The following is a 15,883-nucleotide window of genomic DNA, read 5'->3' as shown; positions in this document are numbered from 1 at the left end:
GCGGTTTAAAAAAATTTAAATTGGGTTTTCAGCGCACTCAAGAATACGTACTCACTTTTACGAAACAGAGATCAGATTTGTGGTACTCTTACAGACATATACCAAGAGCGGGGGCAGGATTTGAACACGCAACCACTTTGGTAGGGCCAATCGCCTTCCTGGAAAGCTAATCCTCCATTAGTGTGGTCGCTTAAAATTAAACGTTAACGTGGATAAACCCACCAAGAGAAAGAGAATTACAAATTGCCCAAGGAAATATTTTGATTTAATTTTTATTTGTCATTTGAATTTTCTGTTTGAGTTATATGTATTTAAAATTTTGGATTACAGCGGTTATCTTTTTATGTATGATATGGACCACAGAGCATGTTTTCTTGTTTTAGATATTTTGTTAAGTTTGTAACACAGGCCATCGCGAGTTTGAATCCTCGGCACGTTATGCATGTATTTTAAATGTAGACGTTTACGAATCAGTAGATGTGCATAGTTGTAAAATATCTTCTGACGTAACTGGACCTTATCATGCCATTTTATGATAAGAAACCAGAACCAGGCACCTGCTCACTAGCAATACATGTTTTTGTCTTTAACAAGAAAGTGTCATTCAAACCCGGCCTTGGACTGGAAATTTGTGGATCCCTTGCCCTCCCTACCTGTGGGGCATTTGTGACAATTAGCTGTCGACGACGCTTGTGTGGCAGTTTGCACAGTCTACGACGCTTGTGAGGCAGTTTGCACAGTCGACGACGCTTGTGCAGCAGTTTTCACAGTCGACGACGCCTGTGTGGCTGTTTGCACAGTCGACGATGGTTGTGTGGCAGTTTGCACAGTCGAACCACGTGTCTTCCACCAATATGGCGTTCACATTTTAACGTCATATGTGGGAAAGTATGTCAGTATTCTTATCAAAGGTCGGTGGCTTACCCCCCCCCCCCCCGCTTCCTCAACCCTTAGCTTGCAAGCCCAAAGACCCAGGAGCCTCTCACTAATGCAATTGCTGTGAGTTATGTCCCCCTCATGAAGGTTTCCACTCTGTTCGAACGTGGGAAGATCTGTGTGCAAGGTAAACTCCAATCAAAGAAATAAAAATTCACGATCCTGTGGAAATCAAATGGATAAATAAATGAATAAATACAATGTTACGTCACACAGCGAAAGGCATGCCTACAGAGGATTGACCTGTACTGTCCGGAATTAGGTATCTTGCTCTGCGTAAGATCGACAGTTCGAAGCCTGGCGGAGTATTCTTCACCCATTTCTAGCACTTCAGTTATATGTGCTATAATTCGAGTAACAGGGAAATACTGTAAACAAATGCATCGACAAATGCATTCTTACCCAGATAAGACATCTGAGAAAAAGGAGCGTTTTACATGGGCACATCCTTTTGATCTTGTGAATGGTTGCCACATTAATATATTGAACTGTTTTGGAAACGCAACACCAGTCAAATGACGATAATTTGAAACACTGCATATATCTATTTGAACACTGTGAAAGGACAAGCAATTGTGGAACTTACCAAAATGATTGAGTGAAAGCTTCACATGCAACACAACACAAGATAATATATACTGTATGCCACCAATGTGGACGTTTCGAATCAATAATCACAATTGCCGAGGCTGTACTGTTTGAGGTAACACAAAAGACTCGATGCCATGATTGGCAGCTGAGGAACGTAAACGTACCCTGAGCATTCAAGTTAGCCTTTCATACAGATTATGGCAAAGCAGATTTAAATCAGCAAGTCAACAACCATTAGACTTGATGAGATTTTTCGGCACACAGGAACCACGAGGTATCATCTTCATCCAGGCCATATAGGTTGTTGACGCTTTGCATTTTAGACATCCAAGAACTAAAAATCATCAATAATTGATGCTCCTGTTGATACATATGTAGTCTTCCTCAGTCGCACGTCTAATGTTTTTAGAACCGGTAGTGTTACTAGGCCAATAATCGCGTCACATTTCCCTCTTCGATCGTACTTGGGAAGGTCTGCAGCAACCTGCAGATGGTCTTTGGTTACTCCTGGCTCCACCCGGTTTATGTGGAATATTCTTGAGTTCGCCGTAAAACCACAAACAGTCGAACAAATGAATAAAGTCATATTCTGGATTATATTCTGTATATACAACCGTTTCGTGGCCATATCACATAAGATATTGAAGAAACAAGATCAGAAAATGATAAAGAAATTGATCTTGTGTGTATTTGGAACAAAAATTGTCAAAGAATCATAAACGTCAAATTCAACAGTCAAACCGGTCATAGATGTAAAATCGAAAATAGCAGATCCCACTTCTGACACCACTTCCATTTTTTCACTTCACGTTAATGATTACCTTAAGCTCTGTCCTCTCTCCAGAAAAATATTGTTTTGGAAGTTTTTACGAAGGTATACACTAACATTTCAATTCTTCTTTGACGTATTTAGATATTTATGAAGTAATGAGATGGTGTATAGATATTGTGCGAGGATAAAAGAAGGATTGAGCATGTCCGGTAACATTCCACGTCTTCAACGTTTAATTCGTTATAAAGAAAATTTAAAGAAATAAAGAGAAGGACAAAAGCAGTGAGTGACAGTTGAGATACAATTAAGACGTTTAAAGAGTTACACCAAACATACTGAGTCGATGAAATCCTAATTTAAGTAATGATTTAATGCACTGACAATATGACATTTAAAGCATCCATTTAGAGCACAGATACTGTGAGATTTAAATCACAAAGTAATGATTTAGGGCACAGATTTTCAGAGGATTAAATGTGCATTTGTACGTTTTAGTGCATGTCATTAGACCAATCGGTGATCATCCTGTCTGTGTCGTGTATATTCACTGTTTTATAGGGTTTATCACAAGTCTTTCAATGGTTAGTATAAACAAAGATATAGCCAAACACAAATTTGAAGATATCTGACATTAGGGGACATTAAATCTTTGTAACATACTGTCACACACAGGTGTCTGTGAGTTTTTGTAATAGCTGACAATTTACATGAAGACCGGCTTAGCTTCAAGTCGAAAAATACACATGAAATATGAAAGGTTTACAGAATAGAGAGTAAAACCAGGGTAGCAACGACAGTGTAATAATTGTCAAATGGGACACACGTGAGTGGTGAAATACGGCGTCTTCTCAGTTTACCACAATTAAGGTTTTATTCTATAACTGTTCATTTAAATGAACTAAATGAATTAAATAGTATCAAATAACACCCCGACAATTAGGCAAAAAAAAAAACAAAAAACAAAAAAAAAATACACACAAAAAACACAATGATGTTAATTGTACTTTCTTAAGCGTCATTCTCCTAGAATTACTAAAAATACTGTGTTGTCATCACACTTAACATAGACTAACACGCAGATAATACAAATGGGGATAAATGCATAATCAAGTACTTTTCTTTACATATTGTACCACGAATGACCCGTTCTGCGCATGCGTACTGATGCATCACTCTGAAAAGCTGTCTGGTTTATTATTACGGTCTGATAAATCTTCCTATTTCATTCCATGACGGAGTCCATCAAGATGAAATATGCTTATTAAATGCGAATGATGTAATAGTTCTTATATAAAACTGACGACGACGGCCTTCTATATGACACCGGGGCTGGTGACGATCTTTCATGACATGACCTCAGCAAGACAATTAGAGAGAATTAATCCCTTGTTCAGTTAGGAGCAATTATTAATGATGGTATTTTAAACGGTGTTATTTAAATACCTTCGGCGCACATGTTTCTTCTATTTAGGGTATGGGTTCCACATTCCGTCCGACCGTCAGGGTGTAGCCCGGGTGTATAAAAGACCTGGACAGGGCTTGACGAACGAAACTGGTACCGGCGGATTCTCAACAGTTTCCTTTGATTACTGCTGTCAAGAAGATATTATCAAGACATCAAGGTAAGTTTATCATCAGGCAGACTCACGGGACTGGGATCGTGCTTAAACTTTACAGTTTGGGAAAAAATTTATGTCAAAGAGAAATGCCAGATTTTTGTGCTTGGAAGATATCAATTTATACTCTAGAACTACATTAATTGTTGTTAAACGTCAAAGGTAAGAGCGAGAAGGCCTGTCGGCAACCTGCGAATGGTTGTTGGTTTCCCCTCGGGCTCTGCCCTGTTTCCTCCCACCATAATGATGGCCACCGTCGTACAAGTGAAATATTCTTGAGCACGGCGTAAAGCACCACCCAAATAAATAAATAAATGAATCAAACGTACGATTTTTTCACTTGTACGATGGCAGTCAGTTGTACAGAGGAAACCGAACTGTCTCTGGTAAGCTTTACTGGCCTTTGGCGAGTTACTGACGAACGTTCTTAATTTCGATGTACAGACGTGCACGTCGTATTGCTGGACGAGCAATGATATTGACTATAAAATATAAAAGTATGTTTACATACTCCTCGTGTTTCATAGCGATTGAAAGACAAGTGTCGTAGCCAAGTCGTAATGAAACAGTTATCATTGTCATCGAAAAGGCAATGCCTAGTCGTTGTAATCACAAGGCACAAATTCTGACAATGTCATCACTATATCGAGTTTGCCTCTGGAGCATGTGCTTAGCGTGTCATAGGTTGGATAAACGAAAGCATGTGATCATTTATGCCTAAGATAGAACATTACAGTCTTCGGCGACAGCCCAAGATTCGACTCCAATCCAATTTCTTAAAATGTACTTTCATCAATTTTCCACCTGAAACTGTTCTCAAGCGCATGTAAAGTCACGAGTGGAATAAAATACACGGATTTTGCTGAACTGTGTGTAACTGCCGAGGGTTAAAATTTCGATGAAATTGCAATCAACAGCCATCCAGCTTATTGAAATACCAGTATCTAAACGTCTTGATTGAATGTTTCACCGGTACGACGGCGAACTAAACTTCTTAGTCTGTTCTTTAGGGTATTGATAACTAGTTTCTGTGATCTGTAAGGGCAGTCTTACAATGGCTCTAGCTAAACTTCTTTAGTTAAGCAAAACATAAACAGCCATTTTCTGTAATGTACATGCCTAGTCTTGCAATAGCTCTATCTAAATATCTTAGTCTATTCCCTAAGGTGTAAACAGCAACTTTGTGTAATGCGTAGTACTACTCTTGCACTAACTATATCAAAATTTCTTTGTCCATTTCACTCAGAAGTGGACGGCTATTTGCTGTTGTGCATATTATCCTTACAGCTCCATCAAAACGCCGTTGTTTATTTATTTCCCCAGATGTGGACCGCTGTAACAGTGTGTATCGCTTTAATGGCATTGACCTCCGGGGTAGAGTCACGTGCGGCCAAATCACTCCGCCGCCGCCAAGCCCCACCCACGTATCCTAACCCAGCACCGCCGGCCCGGCCCCAGCAGATCGCCATGCTGCCTGTGGACATGCTGCCTCCAGGAGCTCCCGTGTATCCTCCACTGCCACTGCCACCACCGGGATACTCGCAGACCCCTTATTACGTATACTCTTACCAGCCGGCCGCCCCACTCCCCAGGCCTCCATATGTGGCTCCTAGGTACTTGCCAGCACCACCTCCACCACCTCCCCCTCCTACTCCCAGAGTTGTTTATCAGAGAGTGCTTCCTCCCCCTCCACCTCTCCCCGCAGTCATTCCACCGCCCCCTCCTCGTATCCTTTTAAGAAAAAATTGAAATATTACTCTTGAGAAAACGTTAGGTATTTATATGAGTCCAATATGGTACAATATGTATTTATTTTATTTATTTGATTGGTTTTTTACGCCGTACTCAAGAATATTTCACTTATACGACGGCGGCCAGCAATATGGTGGGAGGAAACCGGTCAGAGCCCAGGGGAAACCCACGACCATCTGCACGTTGTTGCAAGACCTTCTCACGTACGGCCGGATAGGAAGCCAGCATGAGCTCACAGAGCTTGAACTCACAGCGACCGCATTCGTGGGTGTGGCAATATGCCTGATTTCTAGAACATCAAATATTTACATCGTGTGCCATCCTTAACACAGGATATTACATTTATTTATTAATTTGATTTGATTTGCGTCATTCTCAAGAATATGTCACTTATATCGACGGTTTATTATTATATAATAATAGTAGCATTATAGTGGGAGGGAAGCGGGCAGCGTCAGGGGGAAACCCACTACCATTCGTAGGTTGTTGACAAACTTTCCCGCGTACGGCCAGAGAGGAAGCCAGCATGAGCTGGACTCGAACTCACAGCGACCGCGTTGGTGAGAGGCTCCACGGAGGCCATGGGTTGTTTTCATTGAAATCAATACTATTGCTGTATTCTTGGTATTCTGTAAGGAAAATTTCATTTTTAAATCAAGATTAGCTTTCCTTTGTGGAATACAGTTGAACCTCCGTGGATGTAACGTTTGACTGAGGTTCTGGAAGTTTTAATCGTCTTAGGTATCAGGGTGCAGTTGCCGTATAGTATATTATAAGTCTTATCCTACTTCAAAACCAATTCAGCTTAACTACTACCACGCTTTTGATCAACCGTTCCCTAGCAATCTAACATCAATTTTATTCTTGCAGATAAATATGACCTGTATTTAAGCTTGCCTGGAATCCGTTTATAACACGTCATCACTTCATAAAACCCATTGAAATTATGTAGTCGGTTGATTAATCAAAGTTAAATCAAAGAAGTGTCGAGCAAATAACATATTAATCATATAAATGAGCTTTTAACTCATTCTGCAATGCTGTTGAAATAAGTTCTCACCTTTGTTTTCGTTTGCTGCTACATAACTGCATTTCTGTCAACATCATTTTCAAGACAATTCTCCTTAACTGCGGAATTAAGCTCCTCCTGAGTGCGGAACAATCGCCAGCCCTGGAGAGTGCTGCGCATCACCCATCACATGCCCAGAAAATCTGCGCGTGGATGACGAAACCAATGCATGCGCTTACTTGGGACCCCAAGCCGTTTGCTGCATGCCAAACATCTGTGACTAAACAGACCTACCGGAAGTAGAACAATACCAAAACAAATGGTACGGTCTCACTGACTGATTTTTCAGCTTTACACCAAAGATGGTTAGTCGTAGATATCTAATTCTTGAACTAGAATACCGCATCAGCCAAGACGAATTTTCCCGATGAAAGACGGTGTTCACCGAAGGCAAATTGAATCAAACAAACTCGTCCTGATACACTTCATATGATGGAGCCCGCCAAATTAAGTTATACTTAATTACCGAGACTTTTTTGATCCATCCCGACGGTATAGTTTTTCCTTTATGACTGAAAAAATAAAACTTAAAACCTGTAACGCTTTGTGTTTTTTTGTGTGCTTTTTCAAAACTCATGTTTACACACTTTGCAAAAAACGTAACGCCCTGTGGTTCGCGCTCTAGACATGTAAGCAGTGACTAAGGGCCTATATTTATCAAACATCTTAAAACTTATATAAGTCAAAAATTCAAACATAGCTAAAATTAAAATGTTTTCCTCTAAGAAGATAAAAATCTGTACACCGAGTTTTTAATGCAGACGAATGTACCAACCACACGTTCTTTGCTGTTCTTAGTTTGGCTTTACATGGACTGGAAATTTATGACAAGCCTGTAGCTTGCTTAATAAATATGAGCCCCGGAATCACAATGCGGTCGCTATGGTATCAGTGAAATATTCCCGGTCCGGCGTAAAACGTCTATCACAGTGATGCTGCCACTGAAGTCTCATGCCGAAGACGCCAGACACGACACCCGACCCATTCACATTATACTGACACCGGGTCAACCAGTCCTGTTTCCTTACCTTAATGAAGCTCTGAGAAGAATATCTTCAAACTGTCGGCTATGACATACATACACCTCGTCTGTTTGATGATATGCCTATATACCGTGTTGTAAAGTGTTTCCTGAGGCATATTCATGAGACAATAATAATTTCTCCCCTCCAATCAAAACCTGAGAACTGAAAGTCAAGTCGAAAGCATACAAAGCGCCGATCAGGCAGTTGAAAGGTTGTCTGTTTGCCGTTAGGACGCATGGCGGAAGAGGGGCTTCCCCTGATTCGCTACGCGTTGCATTCCATCAACTTGTATGCAAAGACACATTTGAAGTAGACAGAGTTTTGGGAAAAGAGTTATTACCCCTGATACCCACGACGTGGCTGAAATATTCATTCTTATCCTGTACACATATATAATACCAAACTTTCAGCAACCTGCGAATGGCCGTGTGTTACCTGCGGGTCAAGTCTCGTGATGAAAGGAAGTGCAGTGTGTGCCTAAGTCTTCAGTTACAAACAGGGCCCAGATGTTCCAAACTGTGTTAGCTAATACTGGTACTAAGTCACTTTTTATATTTATGTTTTAGCCAAATTCAGCAGCCAAGATAGTTGTCCAAAGTCAAAGTATAATAGCAGCAGACTTATAGTTCATATTGAATATACTGTTACGCAATTATTTTTGGGCTAAGTAGTAAATTGAAGATTTGTCCTAAAGTTCAATCTGATATAGTCTTAAAACAGTTTTTGAACAACCGGGCCCTAAAGATTTGAGAACAGTGTAATGGATCGAAGAGAATATCAAGGGATCCTTGTCCTATAGATTGAAAGATCAGGGATAAAGGATTAATCGATGCATATTAAGACATATTTAGATCTCGTGTTTGGAATAAGAACTTGGTTATCCGTATCACTGAACATGTGAAGATTACTTCTCCTTTATTTCTAGCAAAACTGATCAGTGTCAATGGTAGCTATGGTTTTACTGTGAAAATATAAAATTCCTGTTGATAGACTACATCTACCACTGTTATATTTCGTAGAATGGACGTGCGTGCTCGCTTTTAGTTCAGTTAAATTAAACGATGAGGTCTATTTTCAACAATCTCTAATATTTACCTGCCGCGTTTAATTTAAGTGACTTATAGCTCGCTATCAACCTTTGCATTTCTGACACATACTGGTAGGCGTTTTAGCCTGGTGACATATATCCTTCCATTTCTCCCAGGTATCACTGAAATAAGAATTACTACAGCTGAACCTCAAGGACAATGCTATTATTTTCCAAAATGTACCCTGAGGTAAATTTCACAAAACTAATTTTGAAGTACGCGAAAATTTAAAACTGTGTTAAGTTATATTGTCTAGTTTACCCATGTATCTTCACATAGCATTTGTAAGTTTTCCCAAATTTGGCGTTAAAACGTTTAGCGTTTTAATAAAATTTCAAATTTGGATTTGAAGTCAAAACAGGCTTTGTGGGATAGGTTAATTAATCAGTTAATCCTTTCATCAGTTAAAATGAGCATAGACCAGTACACTTTCCACACTGTAAAACAAGATACCATCTGTCACTCTTTGGGTACTGTTGAACTTCAAACTGTTTTAAAATAATAAAACACTTACAGCATAGAGAGTAAACCCAGCGCAGAGACGACAGTGTGATAGTTGTCAATTTATCTCAGTTATCTCGGTATTCTGACTGTTATAACTTATTCTAAATTCTTAAAAGTAGCAAATTACATGCCCCTTAGCAGCATGGCATGGGCAGAATTAGGTAACAAAAACTACAGTCGTGGTAATTGCGATTGATGAAACTTCGCTGATCTAGAATTAATAAAAAAAAAGCTGACTAGTCATCAAAATTAACATACAATCACATTAAAACACTGCTAAAGGGGCAAAGCAGTTTGATTACTCTTATTCGACAAAGTGATATACTCGGTCAAGGTGGAAGCCTAACCACGCTGGCTGGAATACCTTATTGCCAGGTTTGATTTATTTATTTATTTGATTGGTGTTTGATTACGCCATACTCAAGAATATTTCACTCATACGACGGCGACCAGCATTATGATGGGAGGATACGGGGCAGAACCCCGGGGAAACCCATGACCTTCCGCAGGTTGCTGTCAGACCTTCCCACGTACGACCAGAGAGGAAGCTGAGCTGGACTTGAAGTCATAGCGACCGCATTGGTGAGAGGCTTCTAGGTCACTACGCTGCACTATCGCGCTAACCAACTGAGTCAACGGAGGCCCCTGCCAAGGTTTGAATTCAGCTAGCTGTATACCTGCAAATTCCGAACAATTACTTACTGGTCATTCTAAATTCCAAATCATCAACTTTCTTTTCTGCCCTTTTTCTTTAAATGCAACAAGACGTCATGTTGACGTATGGTTGAACTTTATTCATTTAAGAATCGGCTGCAGTACTGCATTGACCTAAAAAGCACGGTAGTAAAGTCTATAGCTAGATTTGGCCGTCTTTATGAGGTGAAGGAACAGCACGGAATTTCGTCATATGACAGACGACGGTAAATCACTGAGTAATGAATGAATGAATGAATGAGTCAGTGAATCTATGAAGGAATAAATGAATCAGTGATTAATCAAAGAATGTATAAATCAAGGAATGTATAAATAAATTATCCAATGAACTAATGTGACGATGGACACTTTAGATAAATGGATGTCTAACTTTCTCTGCACAGGAAACACCTTTAACCTTCAATGACATGGGGAAAATGTTAATTACCCATGAAGAGTAACCAGGGGTGAAAATTTACTAATTAGTCGGGGGGTGCTGTAAAATATACAGCTAACGTGGCGTTACGCTCCCAATCAAAACTGACCGTGGTGTTTTCATGCTTCCCATTTAAAGTCGTGTATTTTAATATGACTGGCGAACTCACTGGATGAAGGGGGGCGGGTGGGGGGGGAGAGTGACACATTTCTTTCACATCACGCTTATCGAGCACATGTGATTATTATTAGACATGCAATATTCGGTGTTTTAGCGAACTATACCTTCTGGGTATTAACTGTATCTTGGGACAGGACATTGTTAAATGACAATCTGTGACTAAAAAAGGTACACAAAATGTAAAAGAAACGAACGGAATTGATGTTACGCAAAGGATATCATAATAAACCACATCAGTGTAAGGTTCAGTACGAGTTCAGCTGGTAAAGGTAGGTAGTTGTTCTCCAGTAACTGTGCTGTATGAATTGTATGTTGTACTGTGCTCTAAACATGTATCGGAAGGCTGACTATGGACTTTGTATGTTCATCCTTTTGAATAATATCATTACAATGGATGTATGTATATATGTATGCTTGGGGTTTAACTTCGTACCTAACAGTTTTGTTTATTCAATCATATGATGACAAGGAGTCAGTAGGTGTGTGTACCTATAATGTGTCTTCTTGTGGCAGGGCGAGTCCATGCTGCCAAAGTCCTGCTGGCCGCTGAAGTATCATTCTACCACATGGCACTCCACTCAGTCACATAATACTGACACCGTGCCAACCAGCCCTTACCCTAATGTCTCAATGCTGAGCGCCAAGCGATGCAGCAACAAGTACCATTTATAAAGTCTTTGGCCCATCCTGGTTGAGCCAGCATTTGCAGCCAAATCGCAACTGAGATAGGGGCATACATATTTGAATCAACGACAACTTGCACAACTATCCCTGCAACAAGTTTCTCTTGCTTTTAAAAGAATTTTTGCTTAACCATGAAAGGTATTTCAATTATTATTATTACTATTATAAAATATGATTGCGTTTTCAGACTACACTTTCGTCATAAGAATTTCAGTTGTGTGTCTACAGTGTTCAAAAATTACAAGTACGGAACACAAAGGTTTATACTCGCAATCTTTGTAATTTCAGATGAAGCTATATGTCAATCCAGGTCTAGTGTTGTTGTTGTTGTGTGTAGCTGTGAACGCCCAAGTCCAAAATGTGGATTACCAAAGACATTCCGTGAATTCACAAACGTCGCCTACAGGGAGCGCTGTCAACTTACAACTTCCGGCGGACTTCATACAGAGATTAATGTCTCCACCTGTGGAACTACAATATCAAGTTAGTCAATACCAGAGGCAGATAGAGGGTCAGGCTATGCCATCTCAAAACAACCGCTTCACTGCGGTCCCTCAGAAACAGCAGCCTAAGGCAGCGAAGTCACCCCAACAACAGTGGCCACTACATCAGCCTCAGAAACAACAACAACAGCATTACACTCGACGTCCACAAAGTGTTGCTCAGCTCCAGCCACAGCTACAGCAGCAGCAACAGCAGCACCATCAGCCACAGCAACAGCAGCACCATCAGCCACAGCAACAGCAGCACCATCAGCCACAGCCACATCAGCAGCTCCAGCCAAATCAACAACAGCTCCAGCCAAATCAACAACAGCTCCAGCCAAATCAACAGCAGCGCCGTCAGCCACAGCCACATCAGAAGCCCCAACGGCACACGTACTACCCACAACAACAACTTACTCACCACCAACAACACCAACAATATTTTTACAGGCAACAACAGCAGTTTTATCCCATTCCCCAAGAACAACAATCACAACAACAACAGTCACGACAACAGCAACAGTTGCCATCTATTGGTGTCCGGTATTACCAAGTTCCAAGAACGCTTCCTGTGTCACATGCGGTTCCGTGGGGTCCTATCGCGCAGGGTTATCCAGTCCTTGGGGCATATCTCCCAGCACTCGAATTCCCACGATCACTCAGCCGAGCCGTAGATGATCGTGTTTCAGTGCCAGCATCCTACGCCACTGGACAAAGTGGAACACCGCAGATGCCCGTATCCAGTCAGAGACCAACACCTCCACAGCCAGGTAAGTCTTTTCGATGCTTTCTACTTTTGACTGATTTACTATTATTCGTTCTCGCAGCGATGTCACTGTAATCCTTCCAATATGGCGCTAAACCCCAATCTTTCATTTATTCCTTACTGTCTTATCACTGAAGTTCTGACTATTTGGTAAGAGAACCATTGGCATATCTAAGACTATAGTACTCAACATTAGTACATTAGGATGTGCGGACATCATGTCTGGGTTGTTGGACATGGCACATCCCAATACGACCCAGAGAGGCCACAGTGGCTCAGTTGGTTAGCGCGCTAGCGCAGCGTAGTGACCTAGGAGTCTCTCACCAATGCAGTCGCTGTGAGTTCAAGTCCAGTTCATGCTGGCTTCCTCTCCGGCCGTAAGTGGGAAGGTCTGACAGCAACCTGCGGATGGTCGTGGGTTTCCCTCGGGCTGTACCCAGTTTCCACCCACCATAATGGTGGCCGCCGTCGTATAAGTGAAATATTCTTGAGTACGGCGTAAAACAGCAATCAAATAAATAAATAAACAAATAACCCAATACGACCAGAACTATACCTGTACGTATGACAACATTTTCGTGGTCACCTGACTCACACAATGTTGAAGGCGATTTTCAGCCCTTATCAATGTACGTACATCGTATCACGAAGAAGAATTGTGCGTGTTTGTATGCTCGTGATTATCGTCGCACATATGTGCCTCGAATACGATATTAGAATTACTGCCCGTAAGTCTCTGTAACATGGAAAACTAGCAAAAGTATCTACAGTATCGGTATTTCGCAATATGTCTACGAAAGCAGCATTTCCCTTTAGCAGGACTTCTTACCTTTCTTTGAAACTGGCATCCAGTCTAACTATGGTCTTGATAGATGTGGTTTCCTCCCACCATAATGCTGGTCGGCGTCGTATAAGTGAAATATTCTTCAGTACGGGTAAAACACCAATGGAATAGATAAATAAATAAGTAAATAAATAAATAAATAGCGATAGACGTATGATTATAGGCCTGCTGTATAAATATGCAAAAATTGACGCTGAACTTGAAAAAAAAAACAAGACCAAAGAAACAAAAAATTTAGCATTTTGTAATAATCTCAAATTTTATATTTTATTCAGTCACACTTAGATTAAACCCATTAACCTGTTTAGTTTTTTTTCCAGCAAGTACCAAAAAGTGCGGGCCCGTGACAAGACACGGCCAGTGCTGCGCTTTTCCCAAATCTTGCGTGGAGTCATCCCAGATCGAGGACGAGACTGGAGCGTGTCTTTCTCTGGGACAAGATACCCTATGTTGCGCGGCTAACACGTGTAAATAGGACTCCTGTAGATAGGACCATCGTAACTTTGAGGTATCCCAATAGGAGCCCAGTGAAAGAACTCCTACAATTTGGACACGTGCTCCTGTAATAAGAGGATGATGTCATGCTTTAAATCTTACAAAAGGATATTTAGAGGTAAACTTTGGGGAATTGATAATAACACAGGAATTATTTTAGTTAGTTTTCAGTTTCGAGGTGTTGAGAATAAACATGATTTGGAACTCATCGATGTTGTTTTCTATGAATCTGTGAGTACCGGATATATTTGTTTTATTTATTTATTTGATTGGAGTTTTACGCAGAACGCAAGAATATTTCATTTATACGCCAACAGTCCTTCTCACGTGCATATACTACAGTAACCATACGGCCTTTGTATCCGGGGGAAAAGTTAACCTATCCAACAACAATCAAGTAAATCAGTAAAATATATTATTCTGCTTTGTATTTTTAAATCTAGACTAAAATATACACTTACTTGCATTGGACTGGGATATTCTATTATAATTATGCAAGTTTGATATTTAGTTTGATGGCGTTAAACAACAATAAAGGAAATAAATAAATGTAAATCCAATTTGAATTTCGTGCTTTTTGATACGGATATTTCCCTCCAGACATAGTTAAAATTTAACAGTTCTGTCTTTTTTCTCATAAAACCTTCCTTTTATAGGCGAGTACCGAGTTCGAACATTTATCACAAAAGGTGAAAAAGTTTCACTGTGTCCAGTTAAAAATGTTAGACAACTATTTTTGATGACGTTTAGTGTTACATAATCGTGTACAAAAAGTTTTACAAAAAAGATTTTAGCGTAGTCAAAAGATGAAGAAAACTGAACGGCTGAACTTTGTGAACTTGAGAATTTCCTGAAGGAAAGATTTATTTATTTGATTGGTGTTTTACGCCGTACTCAAGAATATTTCACTTATAGGACGGCGGCCAGCATTATGGTAGGAGGAAACCGGGCACAGCCCTGGGGAAACCCACGACCATCCGCAGGTTGCTGAAAGACCTTCCCACTTACGGCCGGAGAGGAAGCCAGCATAAGCTGGACTTGAACCTACAGCGACCGCATTGGTGGGAGGCTTCTGGGTCATTATGCTGCGCTAGCGCGCTAACCGACGGAGGCCCCCCCCCCCCCTGAAGGAAAGATGAGTGATGTGTAGCTCTGTTAAACTGTGATTGATGATTGGCACATTAATGTCAACAAAAATTGCCTAACATTTTTCACAAGCCACGTGATACAGTAGAACTGTTTTTATCTTTAACGACAAAAGAGTTCCAACTCGAAACTTCCCTGACTGTTGTATTCAACCATGTGAATCAGGCACATTTAACAATCGCACAATGGAGTCTCGGATCTACACACAAAAACCACCTGTGTTACATGAAAAACAAACTTGTGTTCTTTCCAACAAAAGCCTTATGTCATATTGGAACTGTATCTAGTGTTGAATAAACACAACGTCTTGTGGTGCAATAATTGAACACAAGATGTGTTGGATGTTATACATAATATTTGTTGCAAAATACACAAGTTTTTGTTGTAGTGCATAAATTATTTGGGTTCAACAAAATTTTGTGTTTTATTATTTTTTTAATACAAATGTTTACATTATTATTTAACACATGTTTGTGTTGAGGGAACACATTTCTGTGTTGAATGAAAACAACATAAGTTGTTGTGTAGCAGTTGAACACAAGTGTTTTGAGGTGAAAGCAGAACTGATCATTTATCTCTGGCAATGCATGAGTAACATGTCACCAGCTGAACCTATAGACGTTATTACAAAGGCATGAATTATCAATAAAACTACACAGCTTGGTCTGGAAGAACTTAAAGTGGGAAAGATTCTCCATTTTTATTCATGTTTGTGTCTGAAATGGTCTTTAAGAAAATACAGAGTTTGAATATCCGCACTTCCAGTCACGCGCATTTCAGACTCACGAGCATACACAGAGA

The 15,883-nt window shown here is 40.3% G+C and overlaps 1 protein-coding gene across 1 annotated transcript; it reads left to right on the top strand.

Annotated features, from left to right (window-relative positions):
- The first annotated feature begins 5,271 nt into the window (after positions 1 to 5,271).
- Positions 5,272 to 13,916, top strand: LOC135463321 (bromodomain-containing protein DDB_G0280777-like). Its single transcript, XM_064740582.1, has 3 exons — positions 5,272 to 5,641; positions 11,684 to 12,601; positions 13,762 to 13,916. The coding sequence occupies exons 1-3, from the start codon at positions 5,272 to 5,274 to the stop codon at positions 13,914 to 13,916; spliced, it is 1,443 nt and encodes a 480-aa protein (XP_064596652.1).
- Positions 13,917 to 15,883: the final 1,967 nt, after the last annotated feature.

This window comes from Liolophura sinensis, chromosome 3, assembly GCF_032854445.1.
Source record: "Liolophura sinensis isolate JHLJ2023 chromosome 3, CUHK_Ljap_v2, whole genome shotgun sequence".
NCBI classification, from domain to species: Eukaryota; Metazoa; Mollusca; class Polyplacophora; order Chitonida; family Chitonidae; genus Liolophura; species Liolophura sinensis.
Note: the sequence above shows the minus strand (reverse complement) of the source record. Positions and strands in the feature narration are given on the sequence as shown.